The 13502-nt window shown below is 36.7% G+C and overlaps 2 protein-coding genes across 2 annotated transcripts; both read right to left on the bottom strand.

Annotated features, from left to right (window-relative positions):
- Positions 1–5731: 5731 nt before the first annotated feature.
- On the bottom strand, positions 5732–7453 carry LOC143550580 (uncharacterized). The gene has a single exon (XM_077041205.1). It carries the CDS (start codon positions 7451–7453, stop codon positions 5732–5734), a length of 1722 nt encoding a protein of 573 aa, XP_076897320.1.
- Positions 7454–11625: 4172 nt separating this feature from the next.
- Positions 11626–13029, bottom strand: LOC143550581 (uncharacterized). Its single transcript, XM_077041206.1, has 4 exons — positions 12550–13029; positions 12168–12420; positions 11903–12099; positions 11626–11688 (listed from the first exon to the last, which is right to left on the bottom strand). Exons 1-4 carry the CDS (start codon positions 13027–13029, stop codon positions 11626–11628), a joined length of 993 nt encoding a protein of 330 aa, XP_076897321.1.
- Positions 13030–13502: the final 473 nt, after the last annotated feature.

Consider the following 13502-nt stretch of genomic DNA (forward strand, 5'->3'; position numbering starts at 1 on the left):
ATCATACGAGAATCGGTTTCATCTCGGGTTTTCACCCATTTTTCACATGAAAACCTCCTTTTCTCAAGAATTATGAAATTAAAAACAAGATTCAAGCATCAATTCATGCATATACCTTGAGATCTTGGTGAAAAATGGATGAATCTTGGATGAAGGTTTGAAGATTGAGAGAGTTTGGATGAAAGAAAAAAAATGGAATGTGTAAAAGGGGTGTGGGGGGGTGGCCGGCCATATGGTGGTGTGGGGGGTGGGTCCCACAACTTCAATATTAGCCACACATTTGGATTGTGTAATCCGGATAATGTTGTGGATAATCTGGTTCAGTTCGTTTCTCGTTTAAACTCGTAATTCGGCTTAAAACGAGCCTAAAATGGTTGTTTTTCGGGTTAACATAAAATTTATATAAAACTGATTTAAAAACTTTAAAAACTTAACCCATGACATTAAAACATCATATTATTAATAATTACGCATCTTTTTCGGCTTGATTGATCGTCTCTTGCTTGGTTTGGTGTTAAAGGTTTCGTTTAGCGTACCGACGTACCATTAAATCGAAATCCTTTTTCTGTGCTATAATTTACTTATCCCGAAGCATTAATACTTCGTAAATATCACTAAACATTATATACTTCGTCTATAATGTAATTCCCGATTCGTTCGGGTTTCAATAATCGTTCATTGGTTAATTGTAATTCCAATACGATTCACTATATAATCGAGTATGATTCGTACTATGAATCATATATACTCATATATACGTACTATAACTCATATAATCAATATTTAAATGACACGTAAATAGTATATACCGGCTAGGGTATACCTGGATTTGCCGGAATCGTTACAAGCATCAGTATCAAACGAATCCTAGAGAAAACGGTTAGTCATAATCGAAGAGACTGGACGGAGAAACTAGACGACGCTCTTTGGGCTTTCCGTACTGCATACAAAACTCCTAAAAGCACAAAGCCATTTAAATTAGTGTACGAAAAGGCATGTCATCTTCCAGTCAAGCTCGAACACAAAGCATACTTGGCACTTAAAACCGCCTACCATGATTTGCAATCCGCAGGGAAAAACATATTCATGTAGTTACACAAGCTAGACGAACTGAGAATGCAAGCTTATGACAATTCAAGGATCTACAAGGAAAGGACAAAAAGACTTCACGATGCACGTCTAAAAGGGAAAAACAATTTAAAGCAGACGACCCGGTACTCCTTCACAATTCTTGCATTCGTTTATTTCCTAGAAAATTGAAGTCTAGATGGTCCGGACTTCTCACGGTTAAGGGAGTTTTTGAGTATGGAAATGTTGAACTTGTTAAAAAATATGGCTATACCTTTAACGTAAACGGTCACCAGCTTAAACTTTACTTAGAAGAACCCCTAGGAACCACGATAGAGGTACTTCACCTCCGTCCCATTAACTAAACTGGCATAACCGTGAGTCAAACTATCAACTCCAACAAAAGGATGTTTAGGTTTAGTTTTTAGCTTTTGATTTAGTTACATAAAAAAAAGTTTTCTTAAAAACTTTAGGACCTAGTATTTAGTACTAAATGGGCTTAAAACGGTTTTTAATTGTCTTTACTTTTTGTGTGTTTTTATTTTTATGTGTGTTTTTAGGAAATAATGTAACTCTAGGATTTGCATGAATAAAATTTAATTGTGTTTAGGGATAAGATTTGGACACACTTAACCAATCTCCCAAAACCACGACCATTATACGAGAATAAAATCAAAAGATCGTGTCGGGTGACACACCACAGGCCGTGTTGAGCTCAACATGGGCGTGGTCACCTTAGCATTGTTACGGCTCATCATATCTGCAATCATACAACTTTCTGAAACTGGCATTTAATTCGAATAGTAGATGTTACTTTAATTTATGCATTAGCGACTCCTGTTGCATTAATTGGAAAAGATGTGTAAAATGACAAATCACAGTTTGAAGTAAAAGCAAAAGCTTAATTTTCAACTTCAAGATCAAATTATTCATGTTGTATGAACAGGAGGTTCTTTTAAACAAACATTCAATTAAAGTTGTTCTGTTTTTTTTCAGGCGCTATCTCAACCACTTGACTTTGGGAAACTATGTCGGCTTCTAAACCATCATGAAGTGGTATTTCATATTTGTTTATCAAGAGGCTATGATGATTAAAGTCAACATCGTTCCTTGGCATTGCATAATCGAAGGACGGCAACTGTGGGGGTTTCCGCTTGCAACCTCTATTGCAGCCAATATCTGAGACTCTACGTTTACCTGTTCAAAAAGAATATATTTCATATATATAGACCATATTTGACCGTTGGGCATGGGTTATTGGGTACAGAGAAAAGTATTGGTTGTGTTGAATCTTGCTATATGCCCAGTGCTCTTGCATTTTTGTTGACTTTCATTTCATCTTATTGATGTGAAAAATTAAGCTATTTGCTTTTGCTTTTGTGAACGTTATGTGAGAAAGGGGCGATTATATATTTGGTGCATCTTTACGTCTACTCAGTTGCAGTCTTTTTCAACATTTTTATCCCCTCCCCCCCACCCCCTCAAACCAAGACATTCTGGGTATATACAGTACAAATGTTTTGTTGTTTTATTGTAAGATTTTACCTACTAGTTTATACTAAATTGAGGGAGGGGAAAAATAGCCCGGTTTTATACAGTCAAAAACAACTATATAACCGCTTCGAAACCATCAAAAACATTAAATGCATATTTTAAATTAAAACCGATCTCATACTGGTTTATATAGTGGTCATTTTTTAACCTAACTAGAACGGTTCATCAGTTCCCAAATTTCCATGCTTTAAACCAGTTCCAAACCGAACTATTTTTCCAAGAATATGTTGTGACTGCTTTGACTAGTAACCGATTCGGTTCCTACCCTGTTTAGAAATTTAACCGGTCTGTGCACCTCTACTCACTCAAGTACTTGCTCGTTTTTAGCTTAACCAAAAGTCTTTATTCAATCACCCTACTAGTTTCTTTTTCATCCCATTTTTGTTGGATTCTCACATTTTGGCCCATGTATTCAGACTATGACAATTTATGCCTATAAAAGAACCGAACGTTGAGCTGTTTGTAAACCGTTCAGTAGTAAGTTCATTTATGTTCATTTATTTATGCTCATTTATGTTCATTCATGCCCGTTTACATATTAATAGAAAGTCACTAAATATTAATTGTAATTTATAAATTGTGTAACCCTAATATGTTTTATATTTGTTCGTTTGTATTCATTTAAGTGCATGTTCATTTAAGTTTGTATTCGTTTACGTATGTTCATTTTATGTTCCTTTAACTTTGTTCATTTATGTTCATTTTTGTTCATTAACTGTTTATTTAGATTTTAAATAAACGAACATAAACAAGCACGAACGTGTGCCATTTATTTAAATGAACGAATCTGAACACATATTTATCATATTAAGTGTCTGTGTCTTTGTTCGTTTAAAGATAAATTAAAGAACATGAATATATTCTCGTCCGTGTTTGTTCTATTCGTTCGTGTTTGTTCTATTCATTCAGTTCATTTAGAGTCCATAACCCTAAATGGCATATTAAATTCTCAGTTCTCATATCAAAGCTTTATTCTCACCAAACGGGGCTGTGAGTAGAGATGATCAAAAAAACCGGTTCCTGGAACCGAACCGGTTCCTACCCGTTTTTTGTAGGAACCGGACCCTATCTGATTCAACCCGATGATCCGTGACCGGTTCTTGCATTTCTGAGTGTGGGCGGGTAGGAACCGGAACCGATTCTGGAACCGGAACCGGTTCCTAACCGTTTTTTTTGGCCGTTTTTTGACCGTTGGGGTCAAAAATAGCCGTTTTTTGACCGGTTACGGTACAGGAACCGGTTTAGGAACCGGTAAGAACCGGTTCCATAGGTTAGGGGTCCGAGGGTGGGAGAACCGGTTCGGTTCCCTAACCGGTTCGAGCCTGGAACCGGTTTCAAAGGGGGTTTTGAATATAGGAACCGGTTCCGGTTCCTAGTCCCAAACCGTTTTGAACATCTCTAGCTGTGAGGCTGTGATCGGTAATTGGTTGATAAAATGGGTCTTTAAGTTTGTGAAAGGAGTTTTGAATCATATTTTGGTTGGTAAAAAGTGTTTTGGGCTTTTTTATTTTATAAAATAAAATAAAGGGCTTACGTGTACTTTTAGTGGGTTAAAAATCTATAAAATAAAAAAGGAAAAGAATTGGGTATACGGCTAGTAAATATTTTCATAAAGGACATTATTCAAAAATCTAGGGGTTGCTGGTCAATCGAAAAACAGTAATATACATAACATATAAAATAAGAAATATTGTGGTACCACATGATCGCGCATCATTCACACTAGGTCCGCCCCTGCTTAATCGCTGACAACTTTGTATCTCAAATAACCGGTTTAGATTTCCAAAGTTATTCGTAACCCGACCCAATGCCACTTCTAAAACTGGGCTGGCTCCAACCCGACCCAAACCACTAGTTTGTAACTGCTTTTGACTTTTGAACAAACCAAACCGCCAGTTTGTATACCCGAACCGGTTTGAACCGACCAAAACCGATTTGCATAGAATTCGCATATGTTTCCATCAAAACAAGTTTATGTCTTGAACCAATTTCTCCTCAAACCGTTGTTGAGCAAACCGATTCGGTTTACAACTCGTACTTGTTTGAGCCCACAACCCAATTTGTACACCTCTACATCGAAGGTTGAAAATAAGTTTACTAAAAGACTTGGCTTTATAAGGATAACCCCAAAATTTCTTAGTGTGATCTCACTATGATATGATCCTATTATATTAATATCCTATTATATTAATAAGTTTATTATTATCTTTTAAGTTTATATTTTATTTAGTTTCCTTATTATAGTTAAATTACGTTTCTTTATTGTTTATCTTTTTCTATTTTATGTCTTTGTTTTCTTATATATTGTAACCTCGTTCAAGAAAAAGAATAAGAAAGAATTATTATTTTGGGTCTCTTTTCTCTTCTTCTCTTGTGTTATTGGGAGATTGACGGTTGTCTCGAATAAACCGTAAAACACTACGATGAGCTTTTCTCTTTTCATAAAACTTCAGTACTTCATTTGGTTAATAAGCTTAAAAAGGGAGTTACTTTTTTTAGTCCAAGCTTAAATGAACCGAACCAGCACCAATAACAGATTAACCAAATGATCGGTTTTCAAATTCCCTCAACTGTGATTTTAGTTTTTGGTTCGGTTAAAGCCTAAAACCGACCTAAACCAAGCCTTGCACACCCCCTAATTACTACATTCATTTCACTTCTAAACCTTTCAAACATTTCATCAAACACCTTAACAGGCTCTCCAATTCTAAATACGGTCCTCAATACTCGCATATTTGGTTTTGTATGCAGATCTGATGTCAATTCAAAGCCTTACCATCAAGATTCCAAAACAACGATTTGAGTAGGCAAAACATTGAACCCAAAATTTGAAATACATCAACTAAAAACAAAGATGCAGGCTGATATATAGCCATAACTTAAAACTCAGGTGAAATTTATCATCACAACCACAGTACAATATTTGATCATAGTAATCTAAGAAAATAGACCAAAACGGCAACGCATTCGTCTGCTAAGGCACGAATCACTTGCTAAACAAACTACCAGATCATTATTCCCTAATAATATCAACACCACCGCCACTAAACACCACAACTACAACAAGAAAAAACAGTCTTCCTCACCTCACTTCACAGTTTAGCCAACCCTAACCAGCTTTAACCTTATCATCATTCACAACCGAGAGAATTGGCAAGCTGCTAAAAAACTCATCAAGCCCTTCAAAGAACCCGATCCCTTCAGCATTATCCCCGTCCCCCTGCCCGCCCCCTCGAGTCCCCCCACCCCTTCTTGCAATAACCTCTTCACCTTCATTATTATCAAACTCAACATTCAAATCCAGTCTCCCCATTTCCTTTGGAGCCCGGCCCGATTGCCTTCTAGTAGTTACACCAACAGATTTCCTGCTATTCCCGTTCCTAACATCCTTTAACTTATCTTTCTTCATCTTCTTCGCCTTCTTCTTCTTGCTATCGTTCCACTCTAGATCAGAATCCTCACTCGGCTCAGAGATCCCTTCAAAGATATCATCAACTTCGTCGTCTATGTAGATCGGCGGCCCCAAATTCGTGTTTACAAACGCATTCTTCTTTGGGGCCGGCTCATCGTTTAAATGGTCATCGTTTACATTGTCCAGATCCGGCTCATCACTTAAATGACCGCTCTTTACATTGTCCGGTACATGAATTGACACATCGCACATTGGCGAAAACGGCGCCCAATTTGAAGTCTTCTTACCACCTACATTGTTCTTCTGCATATCTGATACTGAAACCGCTAACGGAAAGAACCCCCAACAACAATAATACGAATCCTTATCTTCAGCTATTGCCGGTGGAGATGGTACACTCACAGCTTGAAACGCTCTCTTGCAGGTATCACAACGAAGCACGCATTCCACATATTCACTCGGGTATTCATACAAGTAAAAACAGTAAGGGCATGTAGTCCAAAATGTAGAATCATTGTTATCCTTAGCACCCTCATCAGCTATCCCAGCTTCCGCTTCCGCTTCTGCTTCAGGTTCAATTTCAGCTTCTGCCGCTTGTTGTGGCGACTCGTGATGCTGCTGTTGTTGAAATTGTTGTTGTAGCTGTTGTGGCCATGAAAATGGGGGTTGCGGTGGAGCGGGAGGCGCGGGCGGAGACTGCGCCTGCTGGTGTTGCATATGTGACACATTATGTTGCAGGGGTGTAACCGTAACTTGAAATGGTTGCGTTTGTTGCTGAAACAGTTGTGCAACCGGCACCAACCCAACCGAATTTTGAGACAAAAAATTATGCTGATGCAGTTGCTGACCCTGACCTGGGGGAACAACCCTAGGTTGAAACTCGGGTTCTCGAGTCATCGAGAAGAAATTATGCTGCTGCTGCTGCTGATGGTGTTCATGATGTTGCTGTTGAGGCTCAATATTAAACCCTAGGTTATTAATCTGGGGTTGTACGAAATCAATGTCCGCATCGTACATTGATTTCCGAATAGGGTTTGACAGCACGGAGTAGGCGTCGTTGACTAGCTGGAACGCCTGATCGGAGTACGGGAACCGGTTTTGGTGTGGGTTTAAGGCGACGGCGAGGCGGCGGTACTGGGCGGCGATGTGGTCGGAGTCTTGGGCGAAGCGGACGAGTTGGAGGATGGCGTAGAAGTCGGGTTGTTGGGTGCCGTTGTGTCCGACGACGCGTTTATCGGCGGCGAGGAGGGTGTCGGTGATGGCTAGGATCTGGTCGGCGGCTTCGAGTCTGGGGTCGGATTCACGGGCGCGGATGGCGAATGTTTTGGAGCCGACGAGGTCGTTGCCGATGAGGAGTTTCTCGGCGATGCCGAGCCATCGTTGGGCTTCGGCACGTGCGCTGAAGCTGTGAGGGTCCATGAGTTGGGTTGGTAGAGCAATGTGGTTAAGTGCAGAGTGGTGGAGGAGTCATAGGAGATTGGGGGTGCGTGGTGTAGTGTAGGGTTAAGGGTTAGAAAGGGGTTGAAGTTTGAAGACTTGTTGGAGAGTTGAAGACTAGAAGATGTATAACTAATTTTAGATTTTTGTGGGTTTTGAAAAAGGACAAACTTTTCAACCAAGGGCAACGCTTTTGAAATTTTGGTATGTGTTGGGTTGTAATTTATATAGAAAAAAAAAACATCAATAAATGCCAAATTTCAATATGGTTGTAATGTTATAATACATCTTCAAAGATATATGTTATGATATTATATAGTTAATAATTTGGATTTAAGAGGTTAGAATTGTGGAGATTACTGGCTTAGTGGGTGTTGATTCATTAATGAGTATCATCATTATGATTATGATTATGATTATGATTATGATTCTGATGTTATGATATAATATGTTATGAGTTATATGGTTAATTGGTTTTATCAGTTAAAGTTGAATACTTGATAAAATTTACTTGTGAATAAGACTAAGTTTGACTCGTTAAAATCTTGACTTGGGTTGACCATAATAAAGTTTGCGCTAAGCTTAAACAGAACATAAAGTTTGCTTAATAAACAAACTCGAGTCTTGTTTTATAATTTATGTTTAGTCATGATTACAAACCTAAACAAGTACATGGTTATATTAAACAGTAATTAATAAACACTATTTTATAGATAATTATATATGTGTGCGTGTTGTTGTATGTATGTACACACTTGTGTTTTTTTATGCAAAATAAGGTTACTCTTTACCAATAAAAAACTCAAAGCGATCCGCGTTAAATCTCTTGCTCTTTTAAGGTTTTTTCTTTTTTTTATTTTTTATTTTATTGAACGACCTTTTTTTTAGTTTTGTGACCCATTAGATTTTCTCTCTAACCATTTAATTCATTGTTTAAGACAAAATTTTGTCCAAACATTTTAATAAAGGCCCTCTGGTCTAGCTCTATTAAATTGAAGCTTAGTTACTCAACATTATACGTTTACAACATTAATTTTTATTTTATAAATAAATTTAAGTTATAGATGGATTTCCGGATAATATGTATTACATTAAGAGCGCTTTCGTTTCACAGAATTCGTGGGAATTCAAAGGAATTGGAATTAAAATCCTATGACACGGCGTGTTCATTTCGTTAGAATTGGAATCTAACGAATTCCATTTTTGTGTGTTCAGTTGTCAAAAAATTGGAATTGGAATTCAATTCCTTCAAATTCCTTTAAATAAAGGGATTCTAAATCCTTCCAAAATGTGGAGGATTTCAAGTGAATTCGTTGGAATCTTTTCTCGAGTTTTTTTTTTAATGAGAGCAACAATTAAAAGATTTAAGTTTTTTACTTTTTTTTGTTTTCGAATTATATTTTGAGTTATGAATTTTTTATTATTTTTTTTTTTGAATATTTTTCGAGGGGTTTTTGATTTTAATAGAAAACCACTAAAAAAATTCAAAAAGAAATAATAAAAAAAAATCATAACGCAAAATATAAATAAAAAACAAAAATCTAAAAAAAACTAAAATATTTCCGTCGTTATCCCCGTTTAAAAAAAATAAAATAAAAAACTCCGATTCCAATTCCTTTGTCAAACAAACACATCAAGAATGAAATTGGATTTCAATTCCTTCAAATTCCAATTCCTATTGGAATGTTCAAAATCCAATTTCTTCAAATTCCAAATCCTATGCAAATTCCGATTTCAATTCCATTCCATTCTGTGAAACGAACGCGCCCTAAGGGTCAAGTTATTCTACAAATGGTGATAAAAATAAGAAGGGTGAGAAGGATTTGTAGGCACACAAAAAAAACCCCTTAAAAATAATAAAAAAGCCGTAACTCAAAATTTAATAAAAAAACAAAAAAAGTAAAAACAACGTTAATAAAAAAACGAAAATTTAATATTTTCACCGTCGTTCTCGTTCTAAAAAAAACAATGTTAAGTGAAAAACATCATTGTGTCTTTTTGTTTATCATTGTATTTTGTGTTTATTTTTATCATTGATTATGTCTTTTTCCCTCGATATTGTGTCCTTTTTTCTTGATATTGTGTTATATTACTTAACACTGTGTTATATTTTGTTCGACATTGTGTTATATTTTGCGATCTATTGTGTCTTTTTTTTAATTATAATTGTGACTTTTGTTCATTTTCGTAATTGTGTATTTGATCTCAGCATTGTGTCTTTTCAGCGTTTTCCTTTTCTTTTTTTTTTTGAATGGCAATAAGGAGGGAAACATTTTAGTGTTTAAAATTTTTTTTTGTTTTTTATTTATATTTTGAGTTATTATTTTTTTTATTAATTTTTTGAATTTATTTTTAAGGGTTTTTTTGTGTGATCTCAAATCATTCTCACACTTTTCATTTTTGTCTCCCTTTGTATTTTAACTTTGGGGCATTTACATATTTCCCCTTCTTAAGATTATTAATTACATATTTCCCCAAGCTAAACAAATTAATTACATATTTCCCCTTACTAAAACATATATATTACATATTTGTCCATTTCATTAAAAAAACTTACTGAATGACCATTTTACCCTTATATATAGTATAAGATTTTTATATATTTCCCTTTCAAAAATCATTCACAACCCATTATTTATTCATGTCTCTAAATATTTTAAGACAGAATTATAGAAATTGTCCTTTATCTTTCACCCAAATTTCACTCTTTGTCTCTCATCTTCAAAATTGATCCTTTTTGTCCTTTACGTTTCAAAATCCGACAGCCTTTGTCCTTTTCGCCTAACCCGGTTAGATTATGTCATTAAGTCATGTCAGCTGCTACTCACGTGAGGGCACTTTGGTCTTTTCAGCTATCCTCTAAATTTCCCCCGATATATAACGACCCTTGACCTATCATTTACTCACCTTCAACAATACCTAGGGTTCGAAAGTCCAGAGACATTACGACCATGGTTCTCTGCAATTGTGGGAAAACGGCGATCATCCTCACGTCGTGGACCGACAGGAATCCTGGTCGACGTTTCTATTCGTGTCCAGACCAGGTAATTGACGATAATTAGGGTTTTTTTACATTCTTTGTCTAAAATCTTGTTTTTATGTGAAAATCCAGAATTCAAGATGTGGTTTCGTTGGTTGGTAGGATCGTAAGTGTCAAATATGTGCTGACATCATTTCGGGCTTGCTTAGGGTGAAGGACAACCTTGAAGTTGGGAATGAAAGGCTTGTCCGGAAACTGAAAGCAAGTGAATCCGACGCAATGAAGCTTAAAAAGTTGCTGATTGTTAGTTGGATAGGGTTTAAGTTGTGGGTTTGGCTGTTGATAGGTAGTCTTTTGGATGTGGGGTTGGTTTAAGTTGTCTTTTGGATGTTATCGTCTTTTGGGGTTGGTGCAGGTTAGTCTTAGGTGCAAAGTGCGTATCTTTTGTATCTCTTTTGTATCTCCAAGCAACATGATGTACAGTTTGTAGATTAATGAAAGTGCTACAATGCACAAGTTTGTACCACAACCATTTGTCATACTCTGGTGCACAATTGCAATACACAAACTCAAAAGTCAAAATTATTCATGTCAAACTTAATCAAGTCAAACTTATTCAAGTCAAAGTGTTTAACACAACCTCAAACATAACCAAATCAACATAAACTTCTTAATTCACATAACATAAGTTGTTCACAATACATAACCAAAACCAGTTACAATACCTAATAAAGTCGTGCTCCCACAAACTTTAAAATATACAAAATCATTAGAGGGTTCAAAGTATATAACCAAAAGACATTACTAAAGCAACATAACCAAATGAAGATCTAATGAAGCAGGATCCCATTAAGCTGCCTTTTTTCCCTTCTTTTTTAGTGGGCTTGTGCAAGTCCTCATATTATGGCCAGTGCTCCCACACCTGCTACATGCTCCAAAGGTGTTCTTCCTTGTCAATTTGCCAATTGCTGGTATATCATCATTTTCCACAACTGACCTCTTTCTTGCCTTCTTAGGTCTGCCTGCCATGGTGTGGTGCTTGGGTGTTACAATGGTTGTAGGAGGTTCACATTTTGTCCACAAAGTCATCCCATTTATTGGATTTACTTTAAAGGAGTAAACCAACTTCCACCTATCCATTTGTGCACCGGGTGAACCCAACTTTCTAATGCCCTCACCCTTCCTCCATTAGCAGCCATGAACCAAAGTGCAGCCACAGCATGTCTGCAGGGCATATCTGTACCAAAAACAAGTCTTCATATAAACTAGGCAACTTGATACAATTAATTCAAACCAAATATAATCAACATACCTGTAATTTCCCAGCCCCTGCAACTACAAGTCCTCATTGCCAAATTAACAACACGTGGATCAGTAGGTTTTCCACTCACCTCATATAGATCCCCTCCATTCCACTACACACTGTAATGATTTGCTTGTTTCTGGATTACTTCAAACAGTTGTGTGACCCTAGGTGTAAGAAGGCCTTCACATTTATCAATAATCCCAAGCACAGTCACAATCCTCCTCATTAAATACTCTCTTACATGCTCAGGTGCAGATATGATTGGTCTATCCCTGGCTTCCACAATCTTGCCATTGTATACCTCACACATTTTGTTAATCATTACATCAGAAATTGCCAATCCTGTTAAGTAGACAGTCTAATAAGTATCACAAGCATACAAACTATTGCTAAAGTCTTTAAATACTAACCAGAGTAGTGTGACCTGGACCAGGATTGAGGTGCAATTTTTGACAACCACAAGTGTGCTTCTTTGTTGAACTCCTTTAACTCATTCATTGCAGTAAGAAACTCAGGTTTGGTTGTTGAGGTAGCACATTTGTATAACATGTTTTTGTACAGCACACCTCTATATCCTGCAAGCTTCATATTCTCATAGATGTGCCTAAGACAGTATCTGTGCTCAGCACAAGGAAACAAAGTTTGAATGGCTTGAAGAAGCCCCTGTTCAACATAAACAAAGGTTAACAAATAACATAATGACAAATAGCAAGTGAACCTTTAATTCCTTATTTTTTGCCTGTCACTCATGAAAGTAAACCTTGAATTGCTTCCTATTTCCAGATCTTCTGCCATAAGCTCTAAGAACCAAGTCCATGATCTAAAACTTTCTGACTCCACAATTGCATAGCAGACAGGGTAGACTCCGTTGTTGCTATCAAGATCCACTGCAGTAATCCTCTGACCTGGAAAGATGCCTTTCATAAATGCACCATCTAGACCAATCAAATTCCTGTCTAATGCTTTACACCCCTGTTGTAAAGCAGCCAAACAAACATATATCCTTTTGAATTGTGTGGTTGTAGCTTCATGAACTGATGGTACTTCAACCTCAATCTTAACAGTGCTATCTGGATTTTTATCAACCAACTCAGCAACATAATCCCTAAGCAAAGAATATTGTTGCTTGTAGTCCCCTTCAACTTTCTTCTTTGCTTTCATCTTGGCCCTGTATGCTTTCATCTTATGCACACTAACACCATACTTCCTTCTAAATTGATCTTGAACTGCTTTAACAGGGATGTTAGGGTTTTCTTCAATCTGTTCTAACATCTATTCAGATAGAAAAGTAGATGTGCAAGCATATATATTCCTTGATTGAATGCATGTGTGGTTGGTATTTAATGTCCTAACAACCCAACTTTGAGAATCTTTTACTTTGGAGAGAAACAAGACCCATGGACATTGATAAGCATGTGAATTTGTCCTTTTGCCCTTACCACCATCATTTAGTTCGGCTCTTGTTCCCACTAGCCCCTTCCCCTTTCTCTTTTTGTTCCCACTAGCCCCTTTACTTTTTCCTTTTTTCTTTTCAGCCCCTTTGCCTTTCTCTTTTTTGTATTTAGATTTCTATTGGCTAGCAACATGCACCCCACAGTCATCAACCTCAAAGTCTGGCTTAGAACCAGTGCAAACCGCCCCTACTCTTATGTGATCATCTTGTTTAATTTTAATTAACCTTCTTCTTTTAACTGCATGTTGTCTAATCAACTTCTTAGCCTCTTTTTTCCTTCCAAATACATGGC

Source organism: Bidens hawaiensis, unplaced genomic scaffold, assembly GCF_021521415.1.
Source record: "Bidens hawaiensis isolate Kalapana, Puna unplaced genomic scaffold, B.hawaiensis_p1.1 tig00016060_1, whole genome shotgun sequence".
Lineage (NCBI taxonomy): Eukaryota > Viridiplantae > Streptophyta > Magnoliopsida > Asterales > Asteraceae > Bidens > Bidens hawaiensis.

Bases quoted from the DNA above. Each gene is read 5' to 3' on its own strand.
- LOC143550580 (XM_077041205.1), bottom strand. From the start codon at position 7,453: ATGGACCCTCACAGCTTCAGCGCACGTGCCGAAGCCCAACGATGGCTC.
- LOC143550581 (XM_077041206.1), bottom strand. From the start codon at position 13,029: ATGTTAGAACAGATTGAAGAAAACCCTAACATCCCTGTTAAAGCAGTT. The intron at 12,421-12,549 runs GCAGAAGATCTG...TATGTTGAACAG, and splicing joins CTTGGTTCTTAGAGCTTATG to GGGCTTCTTCAAGCCATTCA. The intron at 11,689-11,902 runs GTAATCCAGAAA...TTTTTGGTACAG, and splicing joins GGGTCACACAACTGTTTGAA to ATATGCCCTGCAGACATGCT.